Below are 16478 nucleotides of genomic sequence, written 5' to 3' on the forward strand. Positions count from 1 at the left end.
TATATACACATATAAACTTTAAAACTCAGATCATTAAGATCAACAAGAACCAAAGAACAAACAAAAACAAAAAAATCCACACCCAAAGGGGATCCACACCTGGATATATGGGATAAATATGTGAATTGCAAAAGTAAAAGAAAAAAGCATTCAAGCATGAAAAGGTTATACGTGAAGGAAAAAATAATTGCATCAGAAAACAATGAAGGAAGGTCTATAAAGTTCTGAATACAAAACACCATATCCTGAGCTAAACTCACATGTATGAAGAACAGAACAACGTAGGCAGTTGTGCTAGAGTCTATAAAATATAACCCACATATTCTTACTGATTAAGAAGTCTCAAGAAGTCCTTCTGCAAAATGATAAAAAATAAAGAATGGTAGAAAATAAAAGCAATAAAACAGAGTTAAAACAGTAATTATTCTTAATAGTATGAAATGTAATACAAACATCATAAGTGTCTAATAATTATCGAGATCTACATCTCTAGATACTAGTTTAATATGTAATAACATGGTACCTGAATGTGTAAGGTACCTAACCTCATAAAAAATTACTGTGAAATCAGTTTTTTTTGAGTGAGAATACAGGAGTTATGGAGCAGAGAGATTCAGCGTGGCAATAACAAAGTTGTCTTTTCTTTAGAAATCTCTACTTAAAAAGTGTGTTTCAAAAGGCATAAATGTATTTTATTGCTATAAGCTACAAATAATTTGGTAATCAAAACTGACCTAAAGGCTTCCTTTTTTTTTTTTTCCCATGAAATTCAGCTACTTCTAATCCTTCTCCATCACCTTTAGTCTTCACTTTGCAATTTGCTTAAAGAAGTGTTCACAACTGTCAATGATAAACAAAAGAACTCAAGAATGCATGGATAAACATAAGTACCGCAATGCCAACAAAGCAGTGAGCAACTCAAAGGGGCTGGGAGTTCCATTCCTTATTCCCTAAAGCTTCTTTAGAGCTGGTTATCATGACTTATTATCACCTGCTCCTGTAATGTGTTTTACCTGCCCCTGTCATGTGGTGGTGTTTCTGATAAATTGGTTATACACAACTCGTACTCTGCCAACAGTAGAAGAATGTCAGGATTTCACTAACTTTGGGAAATGGAAATATGAAGAAGAGAGAAGTAAATGCATAGAAAATTTCTCCTCCAGATATTCCTTCATTCTTGACTATGATAAGAGAAATACAGCTGAAACATTTCTAGACTTAAATTTGGTAAAGGTACAATACAAATAGGACAGAATTTCCAAATCATTCGAAGAAGAAAATTTCATCATTAAAGCAACTATAAGAAAAGACAAAACTATTAGGAAGCATTAACAAAAAATATAAAACACAAATAAGGTTATAAAACAGACTTTACAGCCTTATCCAATTAACAATGGTTATCTCAAGACTTTGGGATTAGATATAACTCCCCTCCCCAAATCTTCGTAAAGAATATGGATTACTTTTGAATAAAAAAAAAGAGTCTAGCTCATACAAAACTAAAAGCAAATATCAAAACTGTCTTCAAGAAAACAATACTTCAAAGCATATTAATTAAAAAAAACATGTGCATTAAACTTACTGGTTCATAAACTAGACCGTCGGCAGATGCAACCATTGTTTCTGCTAAATCCAATACATCTGCTCCAACATCTGCATAAAAAAATTAGAAGTTTTACATCCTATGTTCAGAGCCAAACTATATATCTGATATAAATTAACAAACAGAGATGACTAACAGAAAATTCAAACATATATAATCATTTGCCTATACCACTTATTTGTTCAAATAAGTAGCATTACGTAGTTTTGGTGGAAAGTGTTCCAAAATACTTCTGGAAAGTATTCCAAAAAATCGATAATACTTTTTCTAGTTCTTGTTCAGTAAATACCATGAAATGTAATGTAATTTCATATTCTTATAGTAAAAAGTGTAAACTCACTTCACTGAACTGAAGAGCTTTGCAAAAATGGTCAAGAACCTAATCACAAGTACTAAATGGCTGGTATATGAAATATTAAATACAAGAATTATTTTTAGAAATTAAAAGAAATTTTAGGAGAAAACTACTGATGACTTTTTAAAAATCAACAAATAGAAAAAGTTTATTTTGAAAAGACTAAAATTTTAATGGTATGCAAACATCTAAAATAAAGCAGGGGCGCCTGGGTGGCGCAGTCGGTTAAGCGTCCGACTTCAGCCAGGTCACGATCTCGCGGTCCGTGAGTTCGAGCCCCGTGTTGGGCTCTGGGCTGATGGCTCAGAGCCTGGAGCCTGTTTCCGATTCTGTGTCTCCCTCTCTCTCTGCCCCTCCCCCGTTCATGCTCTGTCTCTCTCTGTCCCAAAAATAAATAAACGTTGAAAAAAAAATTTTTAAATAAAGCAAAATATGATATATTCAGTAATAACACAGACTCATAAATATGTGTTTCTTTACTCCTAAAACAACTACCATAAGGAAAAATAAATGAAAAAAGAGATTTAAAGTTTTTCTCAATGAAATCTCCCAGAAATTAATCTCCTTAATTAGATAAAACTATTTCACAGTTAAAAAACTTTTATGTGAAATACTAACTTCTTTGTCTTCACATGTTAGGCAGTAATTCAAAAGATATCTTTCATGCAAAAGCATCCTCATTTTTGACAGCAATACTGATTTAAACATTATCTATCTAGCATATTAACATTTTTCTACTTCTAGCAGTATAATCAAATGAAGCAACAAGAAAACAGAAAAAAGTATCATCATTATTAAGTTAAAAGACTTGAATCCATATTTTAATATGCATAAGTAAAAGTAAAGAGTAGTAAACCAAAACAGTCAAACAGGATATGTTTGTAGAGCATGGGTGTAAAACTGGTACTCCAAATAAGAAATAAATGATACACCCAAATTAGAACTCTAACTCACAAGAATTTCTTCCGATTTTCTTTTTAATTATACTAATATGAAAGTTAAATCTCCTTTTTATGGAGAAGAAATTTAAAGAATATAAGCTGGGTAAAAAAATAACTTGCATTATTAAATAACATTACCATAGCATTTTAAGATATCATAAAGGAAAAAAATAAAGTTAAGGCACCACCAGTGGTTTTACTTATTAGCAATTGTTTAAAACATAAACAATAAATGGATTCATCAAGTTAATGTGTACTTACATTGACACTTCATAGCAACAGTAATATCTATATTGATTCTCAATTTGCTAAAAGACAAAAAGAAAGTATTAGTATTGCCAAGTGATCAACAAAATATAAGAAATATATAAATCAACTGCTCTATGAAAACTCAGATTTCAAACAGAATAAAATATGTTGATTAGAAACTGGATAGGAGCCTGGGTGGCTCAGTCTGTAAAGAGTCTGACTCCAGCTCGGGTTACGGACTCATATTTCGTGAATACGAGCCCCGCATCAGGCTCTGTGCTAACAGCTCAGAGCCTAGACCCTGCTTCAGATTCTAGGTCTCCCTCTCTCTCTGCCCCTCCCCTGCTTGCAATCTCTCTCTCACTCTCTCTCAAAAATAAAGATTAACAAGTAATTAAAAAATAAATAAATAACTGGATAGCATTTATTATGGCCAACACAAAGGCATTTTGAAAGTAAAAATTCTATTTTGCAATTCTAAAAGCCTTTCTGATGTCACAGGTTTTTAACACAATATCCTTTAATTCGATAATGGTAATTCAACAAACTCAACAATAACTCCAAGCAACTCAGAAAAGTCTACCTCTGTTTACATAAACCTTATATAGAATATTCTTTTGAAAACGTAAAACTTTCCAAATCAAGAGTAAGGAATTACAAGTCTTTCTCCTCTATTTATCAAATAAATATCATATATCAGGCATTATGCCTGATGCCCTACAAATATTAAATTTTTATTCCCTATCATGGACCTATAAAGTATACAGCTTCACAGTTTTGCAGATAAGCCGGTGGTGTTCAAAGCAGCCTAAATGCCTGACTGAAGTGGTATATTGAAAACTAGGTCTGTGTGGCTCAGGGTAAATGCACAAACTACCAGAAAAAGAAAAAAAACACTATGATGTTTAAAATTTTGCATGGCCTTTAAAAAAGGCTCAGTCAATGCCTTATTTTCAAATCAAATTAATTTTCAAGTATCAAAATTAATCAATCATCAGTGAATAACAGAATGAGTACAATCATATCAGTCCCATCCTGTACTTCCAATCAAAAACTTTTTCATTCTAATCATTTTATCTTGTTTCAATAGGAATTACAGATTTTTGGAGCTTCCATAGAGTGTTAAAACTGTCTAGAGTTCAAACTGTGCTCCAAATGACTCAGGAGATGCTGTAGGAACCAGAGAATAAGGTGAAGTGGCCAAGCTTCTGGGCATCGCCACTCAGCTTACATGGTAACCTATGAAATACTTCATTGGAAAAAAAAGCAAAAAGTGATTCACTGGTGCTTAAAACAACAAACTCTTTGAAAACTAATGGTATCAAGAATAATACTCATACTATAGACAAAGAAACTGAGGCCCAAAAGAAGTCAGTTGTGTTATTTGCCCAAGGTTACACAGCAATTTACAAATACTGCCTTACTTAATTCTCATTAACCCCATGAGGAAGGTGCTATAATTATCCCCATTTTATGAAAAAGGAGACTAAAGTACATGCAGATATAGATTTAGTAACTTCCTGAAAGTCACATAGCTAGTAAACGGCAGAGCTGGAATAGGAACTGAGAAGTAAATGTCCCCCTCCCCACCCCTGCCCACCATCCAATGCAGTCTTTTCTTTTTTTTTTTTTTTTTTTTTTTACATTTACTTATTTTTGAGAGACAGAGACAGAGCACAATTGGGGGAGGGGCAGAGATGGAAGGAGGCACAGAATCCAAAACAGGCTCCAGGCTCTGAGCCCGATGTGGGGCTCAAACTCACGAACTGTGAGATCATGACCTGAGCCAAAGTTGGACGTTTAAGCGACTGACCCATCCAGGCGCCCCCCCAGTGCAGTCTTAATATTATAAACCTGTTATCTTCAATCATTACAAAATCCAAATACAAATAAAGAATGTATTTTCAAAGGTTTAAAGATGACACTATTTACATTAAAATTTTATTTAGATGTAATTTATATAAATCTAGTTTTAAGCATATACAATGTAGCTTTTAGACACTTTTCCAGCTCACACAAGTCAGTAAGATAGTTCAAAATCTAAAGAGTAAACAGTTTCAAAACATTAAACAATTTCTACCATTAAAACACCTAAATATATATTATGTCCTCCTAACCTTTTTTATGCAAGTGCATATTAATTCAAGAAAATCTCTTTTAGAATTTAACCAGGATTGAAATGATTCTAAAATATTTCACCTATTGCATGCAATTAAAGAGAATTTTCCAGTACTATTTCTTCATAACTAAAATAAACCACATATAAAAAGTTAGAAAAATTTTTAAAAAGAAGGTATGTTATCTTCAAAACAATTTGAGTCTAAAAGTATTTCAAGAAGAAAAAAGAAGTTACCTAGAAAAATCCTTATCTACTTCATATTCATACTTCATCCATGTATCTTGATATACTGAAAATTCCATTATGGTTAATAAAGCCATAGTGGTAAATGCTATTAGAGAAACTGAGAAAGCAAACAAACAAAACAGAATTAAAACAATTTTTAAAAAGGAAACAACAGGAAACTATTTTAAGTGGGATTAAAATTAGCAAAGAAAGCCCTTATATGACTGCCACGTAAATGGATACTACTATAAAAGGCTTTTCTTAAAATATTCACATAGATTTCTAAAATAGTTAAAAAATGAGGATTTACTGAGCACAAACATAAACACAGCACTTCTACTATTGAGAAAACATTTTATCTCAGCAGTACTAAAGGCATCTCTCACTAAATAGATTTGCCAAAATTTTCCGACGCACAAAATTGTTCTTTTCTAATGTACAGCAGTGTCATAGATATGATAAATGATGAAAGTAAGCATAGTTTTACAGTACAAATTTGAAAGCAGTACCCTCATAATTAAAAATGCATCATCCATGCCTGTAGCCCAACCTATAAAAAACAAAATTAGACTAATTCCTAGTTTAAATTGCTAGTTCCTAATTCCTAGTCTAAATTCCTAGACTAATTCCTAAGCGATAACAATCTGTGTGCCAGAAACTCAAATAACATTTCCAAATCTCTAATAAAACTCTCATCTACTTTAGAATCTCCCAAATATATCACTTCATTTATAAAAACAGGTAAAAGATTTGACAAAAATAAGAGAACTATCAGATATTATGACATAACACACTTAAAATGGATCATGCAACAACTTGCACTGTTTTAATTAATAAAACTTAACTGCAGGTTAGAAATAGCAAACCCCTTACTATACTTTACCAAATGAAATATCAATCTTATGTGAAATATGCTATTTTATTAGCTCTTCATGGGGAAAGAAATAATAGTAAATACTGTCATAGTTGCATATTTTTCTTATATATTTCATATTTATTTTATTTAATAAATACTCCTATTTGTAACAGGTACTGTTTTAAACATTTTATAAATATTAATTTATTTAATCACTAAAGTAACCCTGCCAGGGAAATACTGATACCATCCCCATTTCATGGAAGAAAAAACTAAAGCATAGATGGATTAAGTTAACTTCCTCAAAGTCAGGTACTTAGGAAGGGGAAGAGGTGGGATTTAAATCCAGACAGTCTGGTTCTAGAGTCAAAGCTCTTAACTATTACCTCATGCTGCCCTTCTCCAACAATGTGAAATTTAAGAATTTCTGTTATAATGTCTAAATTGATTTATTCTTAACCAAAGTAGAACTCAAGCAGTTCAACATTAAATAACTTCCTCCAAGTTCAATTCTATTTATATATAATTATACATAACTCAAGAGCACCAAAGCAGTAAAATTGGATTAAGTTGTTCAGTAATGTTTTAATAAATACTGCTAAATGCATAGACTGCTCTGGGTTAGATGCCAAAGAGAATATATATGACAATAAAATTAGGGCAGTGTGACATGAGGACGGAACAGTCACAGGCATGCAATTCACTGATGAGTTCCTCATGGCTACATTTCTGTATGAGCTGACTGGCTCACCGAGAAGTTGCACTTAGTAAGGGAGTTTTAATCTGAACTGATACTTACCTGTACCCCCACTGGCTGAAGTCTCTACATAGCTGTCAGGAACCTTTGGAAAGGCATCCAACTCTTTCACCAAACTCAAGGTTTTTTTCCGATTCAGTCGCCTCATCTTCAGGAAAACCTTCTTCTTCTTTCATATAGTCATGCTAAGGAATAAATGATGAATAAATGAATCCTCCAAAAAAGATACAAAGGTTTCTTTTAATTTTAGGTAAGTGACAAATGTTCTTTAAACAACTTAACAATCTCATTCCTCCTTGAGAAAAAAACCTTAACACTTAGCTGAACCTCACCTTTCTCCATCTCACTCTGACAAAAAATACTAATGAAAGGCAATTTATACACACAAACACATTAAACAGCAAAAAAGTGAAAAGTACTTGACATTCATAATATTTAAATGTATAAATTAAAATAAGAAATAACTTTCCTTCTATTAACAAATATATTAATATATTCCCACTAATAGATTACAATGAAGTAAATAAAATAGGCACACTCATCTATATTGCTAGCAAGAATATAAATATTCACCACTACCCTTTTGACTAAGTGAATTCCCTTTTTAGGAAGGTATCCTAAAATAATAATCTGGTGTCACTAAAACTTTGATTGAAAGGATAATTTTCCTTTTTTTTCATTTTTTAATGTTTATTTATTTTTGAGAGGGAGAGAGACACAAGGTGATTGGGGGAGGGGCAGAGAGAGGGAGACACAGAATTTTAAGCAGGATCCAGGCTCTGAGCTGTCAGCACAGAGCCTGGCGTGGGGTTCAAATTCATGAACCGTGAGATCTTAACCTGAATCAAAGTCAGATGTTTAATCGTCTGAGCCATCCAGGCGCCCTATGAGGATAATTTTCATGTCATTTTAAAATAGTGAAGCTAGAAACAAATATCTGGTAGTCAATATAAAAACTATAGTGAATTAAAAGCTCTGAATCTATGTAAACACGGAAAATCTTAAAAAAGAAAACATTTAATGACAGGAAAATACTCATATACATTAGGAAAAGACTAGAAGATCATACATATAGTTTCATGGGAAACAAAAGGAAAATTTTACAAGAAACTGATTCAAAGTCTATATGCAAAAATGTTAAAAGTAGATCATGGGAGGATTTTACTGTCTTTTTTTAAGAAAATTTTGGACTTGCCAAATTATTTTTAAATAAATAAATAAATAAATTAAATAAATAAATAAATAAATAAATAAAATATTTAAAATAAAATAAGTATGTATTGAAAGAAAAATATTTAAAAATGGACTGTTTGGTATTCTTTTTTTGATCAGTATGCCAACTATATCTAAAATATGTTACAAAGCCATGAAAATAACTGAATTCTCAAATATCTGTGTAATTTTTATAAGACTATTGGTGATGCTATAAAGCATTACCAAAAATCAAAGCTTTATTACTAAAATCAGCACCTAACAGAATAAATCAAATAGTTGTGGAAGTCACTAAAAGAAAAAGAAGGTCTCTAGAAAAAAGCAGAAAGACTTGTCTGAAATCCATGGGTAGGATTAACACAGAAAGAATAGGCCATATAAAGGGCACTCATGAAGAAAAAGGAAAGTCTGAGAAGTAAAAACTGGCAGTGATCATGAACACTGTCCAAAAGACACTAGTCCCTAACCAGGGGCACTACTAATCAGTCCTAAAGTGAAGTTTGGATGCAATAATAGACTGATTTCATTTGCCATTAAAAACATCCAACTAACTTCTCTTTTCTATTCCATAAACACAACGTGGCCTTCAGATTATAATTTTGGTTCTCATGTGTATGTTTTTCCTAAGGAAAAAAGAGATACGTAGACAAGACAGATGAATTTCTGATCCCCATAACAGTCATAAAACTGGTATTCTCATTTGTAAATTATGCTTCTGTTTGTAAGCATAAGCTGTGCTCCCTAAGTTTGTTCAACTCTGAGCAATCACATTTATTTTCTGTACCTGCTTAGTGGTAACTGCACCAAGACCGATCCTTCTTCAATCTTTCAACTTCCACTCATTTGTTCCTATTGGGGTTAAATATTAAATACGTTCAAACCGCTTGTCTTTAAAACGAAACTCTGCATTTAAGATCAAGTCCAACTCCAACTACAGATCTCTGGCTGCTTATCTATAAACCAAACTTAAAAGGATGAATTGTCAGGGCACCTGGCTGCGACTCACAGGGCATGTGACTCTTGATCTCAGGGTGAGTTCGAGCCTCACATTAGGGGTAGAGTTCACTTTCAAAACAAAAAAAAAGAATGAATTGTCCCCATTTGTACAGTGTGACTACTTCCTCACTACATGTTCATCTCTTAACTAAATTTGCTCTAAGTCATGAACAACTTTTTTTTTTTAATGTTTATTTATTTATTTTTGAGAGAGAGAGAAAGAATGAGAACAGGGGAGGAGCAGAGAGAGAAGAAGACAGAATCTGAATCAGGCTCCAGGCTCTGAGCTGTCACCAAAGAGCCCAACATGGGGCTTGAACTCACGGACCACAAGATCGTGACCTGAGCCTAAGTCGGACACTCAACTGACTGAGCCACCCAACCACCCCATGAACAACTTCTTCAGTATAAAATTCTATGGACGCTTTCTAGTCCTTACCTAATTTTGCCTCTGAAAAAATAGTTTATCACTTCTTTTTCTTCTTCAAACAGCATCTTACCTTGCCTTAAATAATACTATATTCCTGATTTTCATCCTATCTCTAAGACCTTTGGTTTACTATGCAGATTCTTCTTCCACTCAGATTCAGCTCTAGGCCCTCCTCCGACCCTCTTTCCTAGTGATCTCCCCTCCCTTCAATTTCCATTTATATGCCCATTCTTCTCAAATCTTTATTCCCAGTACAAATCTCTCCGCAGACATATATTTTTGCTTTCTATGATATTTTCATGGGGTCATTCCAAAGGCAATTCAGACTCAATTAATTGCTTGTTTAATTTTCTGTTTTCTCCACTCTAATGTTAGGGCAGGAACCCTAACTTGATCTGTGTATCTCCAATGCCTGGCACAGAGGTATACAATAAATATTTATGAAAGGAAAGAAAAAAAGAAAGGTGGGACATTCCCCAAAATATGAAGGAAGGAAATTTTCCCAGAAATACCCATGATAGCACAGCTTACCAATCAAAACAGTTAAGATAGGTAAATATATAAAAATGTAAGATCCACAAGGAAAGGAATTTTTGTTTCTTTCATTATAGTAGTCCTAGTACCTAGAACAGTGGTTGGCACATAATAGGTATAGCATGGCTGAGCAAATGACAAAACTGAATTTTACTCCTAAACTTGCTATATTTTTATAAGTTTTATAAATATGTTCTTTTATATTATATATAAATATAAAGATATGACAAGCAGCTAGTAAGTTTTATAAACTTCTAACAATTCACACAGCTTATTCAGCACTCCTCCTACCTGGCTACCTCCCTGCCTCCATCTAGCATTTTCCATTCCTGTTTTCCATGATTACTCTTCTAGAATGGAGCACCTTGCCACTCTGCTACTCCTCCTGTCCCATTCCTGTTAGTCCAGCACTAACCTGCATCATCAAAGAAACTCATTCCATCTCCAATACTTGCCACTCTACTCTACAGAGCCACTGTTCTGATATGAACAAGTTGTCCAATAACTTCTGTTTTTCTGAAAGCAATCCTTTTATCTGCTTTCTTCATGACACTTGACATTCTCCTGGTGGTAATGCCCTTCAAATCCTTACTTCATTTCTGAGACTCACCAGGTAAGGCAATCGGTGTTTTATTATGATTTCTCAACCATTTCTTCCCTTTTCAAGTCTACTTCTAATAATAATAAACACAGGGGTGCCTGGGTGACTCAGTATGTTGAACATCTGGCTCTTGATTTCAGCTCAGGTCATGACCTCATGGTTTGAGAGTTCAAGCCCCATATCAGGCTCTGCACTGTCAGTGCAGAGCTTGTTTGGGATTCTCTCCCTCCCTCCCTGTCTGCCCACCCCCCACTCATGCACATGCACTCTCTCTCTCAAAAATAAATAAATCTTTAAAAAAATAATAATGAACACATATACTACCCAGAATTATAGCTTTCATATTTTACGTTAGGTATTATTTGAATTATTTATTTATTCATTTAATCCTCTAAACGACTCTACAAAGATGATACTATTTTTATTCTCATTTATAGATAAGGAAACTGAGGCACAGAACAGTCAGGTAGTATCTGCAGGGACACACAGCAAGTGGTAGAGCCTGTATTCGAACCCAAACAACTTGGCTCCAGAGTCCATGCTCCAAACCACAGTGCACACTGATACTTCAGTACTTGTGATCATCTTCTAGTAACGTCTGGATCTATTTAAAATTTCCTTAGTAACTTTAGCACCTGGATCATTCAATATGCTTCTCTTCTTCCCCATTCCTTCACAGTCCTTTGCAAGTCATGACCCTATGACACTCATCCTGTGGCATTTATTCACAATGATAATGCTTTTACCATGTAAATGTAACAGATTTTCTAAGCCAGTGACCTCCATCTATGCAAAGCCACACACAAGTGAGACCATTTTTGGCTTCTCTTAACTTTCAAAACAGCTCCATCTCCAAAATCCAAAACACTAGTTTTCCACTCTGAGCAGAACCAATTATCCTTCCAGCTCTTTAATTTCCTAACTAGGACAGAATTTGTTCTTCATTTTCCCTGTGTTTTCAGTACATTGGACTTCTCCCCGTTCTCCAGGCCCACTGCTCCCATCCCCACTCTATTTCCTTCACCGTCTAGCTTGGTCAGCCACTTTTAAAAATGCATTTAGAAATACACCAAGTCACTGGTTTCCAGAAGTCACTGCCATGCTATTAGAAAATTTTCTGAACCTAAATAAAAAAAAAAAAAAAAATGAAACCTTTAAGCTAAATTTATTCAATTTAAAAATATGTTATTGGAGATTATTTCCTTCCTTTTTTATGTGTGTCAATTCTTTTATGAAATGATAAAAATGGGTAATAAAGGTTTTCGTTTCTTTTGTTTTTGGATGTCCTGCTTTACTGAAATTAAAAACTGCAATTCTACATCAGTCCTCAAATCCAGCCTCTTTCCCTGTATTCCCTCTATATTTTGTGCTGGTCCACATAATCTAAAAATTTAGAAGCCATTGCATTAGAATTTTTTGCCCACTGGTTGGTGCTGCTCCTCATACTTTCCCAATCTCCAGACTGTTTTCTTCAATATCTGCCCTAAGCTGTCATGTATATTAAGAAGCAAACAAACAAAAAAAAGTCCAGGAAGTCACTGATAATAGTTGAGACTAAGACAATGCTTTGAAAAACTGCATAAGAAATAAGAAACCACCTTTCATGCCAGAACACAGACACACGTTATCAACCCTCAATCTAAATAATGTCAACAAAGCCCATAGTACATCACTGCATCCATTTGAATATGAAACTATAAAATATTTTGCTAAAATTAAAAGAGTTCATGACACCTTTTACAGTCTGCTCAATTAAGTTTACTTCTCCAAACAAAAATGGAGAAACAATTTTACTCCTGCTACCCACATTTTATGAGCTAACTTGTATTTTTAATATATATTTGGCAATATGAGAAATATTTAATTGGTTAATATATATGACCATGCTGTGGGTTGAACTGGGTCCCCTAAAAGGATACATGGAAGTCCTAATCTTGGTATTTGTGAATGGACCTTATGTGGAAATATGGTAGTTGAATCTTTGAAGATGTAATTAGTTAAGATGAGATCAACTGGATTAGGGTGGCCCAAAATCCAATGACTCTTGTTCTTATCAGAAGTCCATTTGAAGAGACACAACCAGGAGAGAATGCCACGTGAAGACAGCGGCAGAGATAAGAGTGATGCATCTACAAGCCAAGAAGAGCCAAGGAGTATCCAGGTGCTATAGGACGCAAGGAAGGTTCTTTCCTAGAACAGCCAGAGGGAACATGGCCTTGCCAAGACCTTGATTTCCGTCTGCTGGCCTCCAGAACGGTGAGATAATAAATGTCGACGTTTTTAAGCCATCCAGTTTATGGGAATTTGTGAGAGCAGCCCCGTGAAACTAATACAAGCCATTAATAAGAATGACAAAGGACACAAAACAGATATTATCCAGGCCATCAACAAACTTCAGAAACAAAAAGCAAAACTACTTATCTATAACTTTAAATTATTTGATTATATTGCATTAGAATACTTTACACTAAAAATTTTTTATGAAAGATAACTTAGTTTCAGTTGACAAATACTATCACCCAAAAGTACTTAATTCTTTTCACTTTACAACTTAGACCTTTTACAAGAGTTCTTGCTATTCTTAAAATTGTTTACCCCAACATAATTCAAATAAACGTAATAGCCTTCAAAGTTATTTTTAAAAAAGTATACTTGGAAGCTGAGTAAGGTGGTATAAATATGAATTTTGTGGTCAGAAAAACTTGGGTTACTACCTAGGCCCTTATTAGCTGTGACAATTTTGAAAAAATCCTCAGCATCACAGAATCCTCTATTACATTTTACTTTAAAAGGAGGGAGGAAGGCATAAAGGCTACCTCATAGTTTCTAACCAAGATAAAAAGGAGTCATTTGATAAATGTTTCTAATTTTCAAAAGAAATACAAACATTTGTAGGATACTTGAAATTTATGTTTAAGTCTTTGAGGAAAGTGGGATAGTATCTGAGGTTAGTTAATGTCACAAACAGAATGAAGATGACATAAAGTGATAGAAAAGCTAAGAGAAGAGACTGTAGAGTGATGGCAACACAATTTGGAAGTGCCTAGTAGCAATGTGAAGCAAGGACAAATATAATCCTCCTCAAATAATACACTGAGTATACTAACTACTGAATCAAAGTGTACAAAATTGAGGGACGCCTGCGTGGCTTAGTCAGTTAAGCATCTGACTCTTGGTTTCGGCTCAGGTCATGATCTCACATGCGGGTTCAAGCCTCACATGCGGGTTCAAGCCCCACATCGGGCTCTGCCCTGACAGTAAAAAGCCTGCTTGGGATTCTCTCTCTCCCTCTCTCTCTCTGCCCCTCCCCCACTCACGCTCTCTGTCAAAAATAAACTTTTTTAAAAAAGGTATACAAAACTGAAGTGGAAAAAGGTCAGGGACAGGAGAAATACATTTATAACAGAACGAGTATCTCCAAATGCAAGGAGAATGGGTTAACTAGCACCAAGAGCAGAAGTACTGACCTAGACTGTAATAAGACCATATGTAGTAGAAAGGAGCAATTTGTACCTCAGCAATTAATAGAGGATAACAGCTTAAGAAAGCAAGCAACTGGAAGATGGAGTTTAAAGACATATTAACCACATAAAAGAAGAGTGTTTAATCACTTTAGGGATCAGAAAGAAATTACTTTAAAAAGTGTCTTCTTCGGGGGCACCTGGGTGGCTCAGTCAGTTGAGCCATGACATGGGCTCAGGTCCTGATGCAGTTTGAAGAAGCCCCGTTCTTCGGGCTTGCTGCTGTCAGCCTGTCAGCGCAGAGCTTGGATTCTCAGTCCCCCTCTCTTTGCCCTGCCCCCCCCCACCTGCACTCTCAAAAATAAACAAACATCAAAAAAAAAAAAAAAGTGTCTTCTTCAGTCTTTAATTTGACTAAATACCAAGGTAACATCTTTTTATTTTTTTTAAATTTTTTTTTAATGTTTATTTATTTTTGAGACAGAGAGAGACAGAGCATGAACGGGGGAGGGCCAGAGAGAGAGGGAGACACAGAATCCGAAGCAGGCTCCAGGCTCTGAGCTGCCAGCACAGAGCCTGACGCGGGTCTGGAACTCACCGACCGTGAGATCATGACCTGAGCCGAAGTCGGATGCTTAACCGACTGAGCCACCCAGGCGCCCCAGTAACATCTTAAGTAACTACAGAAGTTAGGAAACAGAAATATTAAAATAAGAAGAGCTAACATTTAATGCATGCTAACTATATGACAGGCATTGTTCTAAGTGCTTTGCATATTTTAACTCATTTAATCCTCACCAACTACCTTATAGAGTTAGGTATTATTATTCTTATTCCCATTTTGCAGATAAGGCAACTAAGACACAAAGAGGTTAACTTGCCTATTGTGACATTAAAAGACAGAAACAGAATAAATACAGAAAAACTGTTAAATAGGATTTGTTAGCTGCTAGACTGCCTAAGGTAATGTCTATTAAAAATAAGTTTCACCATTTCTTCCAATTAAACCATTAACCCCTAAATAAAATAAAATTTTTTCTTCTAATTCTTTTTTGATGTTCCAGGAGACGCCTGATTTCCTTTGAGAGATCTTTCAATCTTGATATGTTTTTATGATCTGTACCCTCAAGCCATTTCAACTCAGTTGTGTACTACAGTTTACTATCAAAAAAAAAAAGCAAAACAAAACTCCTCTCCTCCTCCTCCCAAAACAATGAAATTTATTTTTTTTCATGTTTTTCGAACTGGAATAACTGCACCAACTTAAAGATATCAATAAACAAAACAAGCAAACCTCCTGAATTTTTCAGTGAATAACCCTGGTTCATTTCTTTTAATGGCGATATACCAGAGTTTATGTATCAGGCTAGGCAATTACTTAAATACAACTTCAAACATATTAATAACTCCTGTTTTTAAAGGTATCTTTAATTGCCTCTGAAAGCCAGTCTTGCAACATTTTAACAGATAATATGTAACTATGCATGAAGTTCGAGGGCACTAAATCCCAAATACAAAAGTTACCTAAACATGTTTTCTCAAACAATGACCTATCAACTCTATATATAACCTATATCCAAGGCTATTCTCTACCACGAATTGACAAGTTACCTTCCGAGGGTTTCTTAAACCTCGAGGGTTTAAGAAAAGTAGTTACACTCAGACCAGTCTCTCCTAAAGTATCTTGCCAGACCTGCCCCTTTCTCATTCCCCCAGGCGGCGTGCGAAACTCTGGAGACGAGGCCAAGACCTCGGTCTTTCTGAAAGAGAGCAACCTGCTGCCAAGAATTTGGTATTGGTCTGAATGGGGGTGGGGAGCCAGACACCCGGGAAGATAGGGACACGATCCGGCTGGTCTTCACAACGCGGGACCTTTCTCCCTGAGGACGAGAGGAGCCACCGGGGCACAGGGCACAGCGAGAAACAATGGGTCAGGGTTAGCAGCTATCGGAGAAGCACTTAAACTCCTTCCGGTTGCAAGACAGTGCACAGATACCGGACTGAGAAGAGGGGAGCTCCCCCGCGCTGCGCTGCCCAGGGTCCTGCCAGTAACGCCCCCGGGGGAGGTGGAGCGGCTCCCCAGTCCGGCCCTCTCTCCAAAAGACAGTGATGAAGACAGGGAACCAACCCCATGACAGA

The 16478-nt window shown here is 35.1% G+C and overlaps 1 protein-coding gene across 2 annotated transcripts in view; it reads right to left on the minus strand.

Moving 5' to 3' along the window:
* The window catches only part of ERGIC2 (ERGIC and golgi 2), a 41237-nt gene that overhangs the window by 24552 nt on the left and 207 nt on the right, over positions 1–16478 (minus strand). The window contains exons 2-6 of one of the 2 annotated variants that reach the window (XM_006933600.4): positions 9102–9166; positions 7148–7290; positions 5502–5610; positions 3161–3207; positions 1583–1653 (exon numbers count right to left, since the gene is read on the minus strand). In XM_006933600.4, the coding sequence (XP_006933662.1) occupies positions 1583–1653; positions 3161–3207; positions 5502–5610; positions 7148–7253 (333 nt within the window). In that variant the 5' untranslated portion in view covers positions 7254–7290; positions 9102–9166. The remainder of the gene's footprint in view (positions 1–1582; positions 1654–3160; positions 3208–5501; positions 5611–7147; positions 7291–9101; positions 9167–16478) is intronic. The other variant, XM_003988532.5, reaches the window with a different exon arrangement.

The sequence above is a fragment of the Felis catus genome, chromosome B4 (genome assembly GCF_018350175.1).
Source record: "Felis catus isolate Fca126 chromosome B4, F.catus_Fca126_mat1.0, whole genome shotgun sequence".
Lineage (NCBI taxonomy): Eukaryota > Metazoa > Chordata > Mammalia > Carnivora > Felidae > Felis > Felis catus.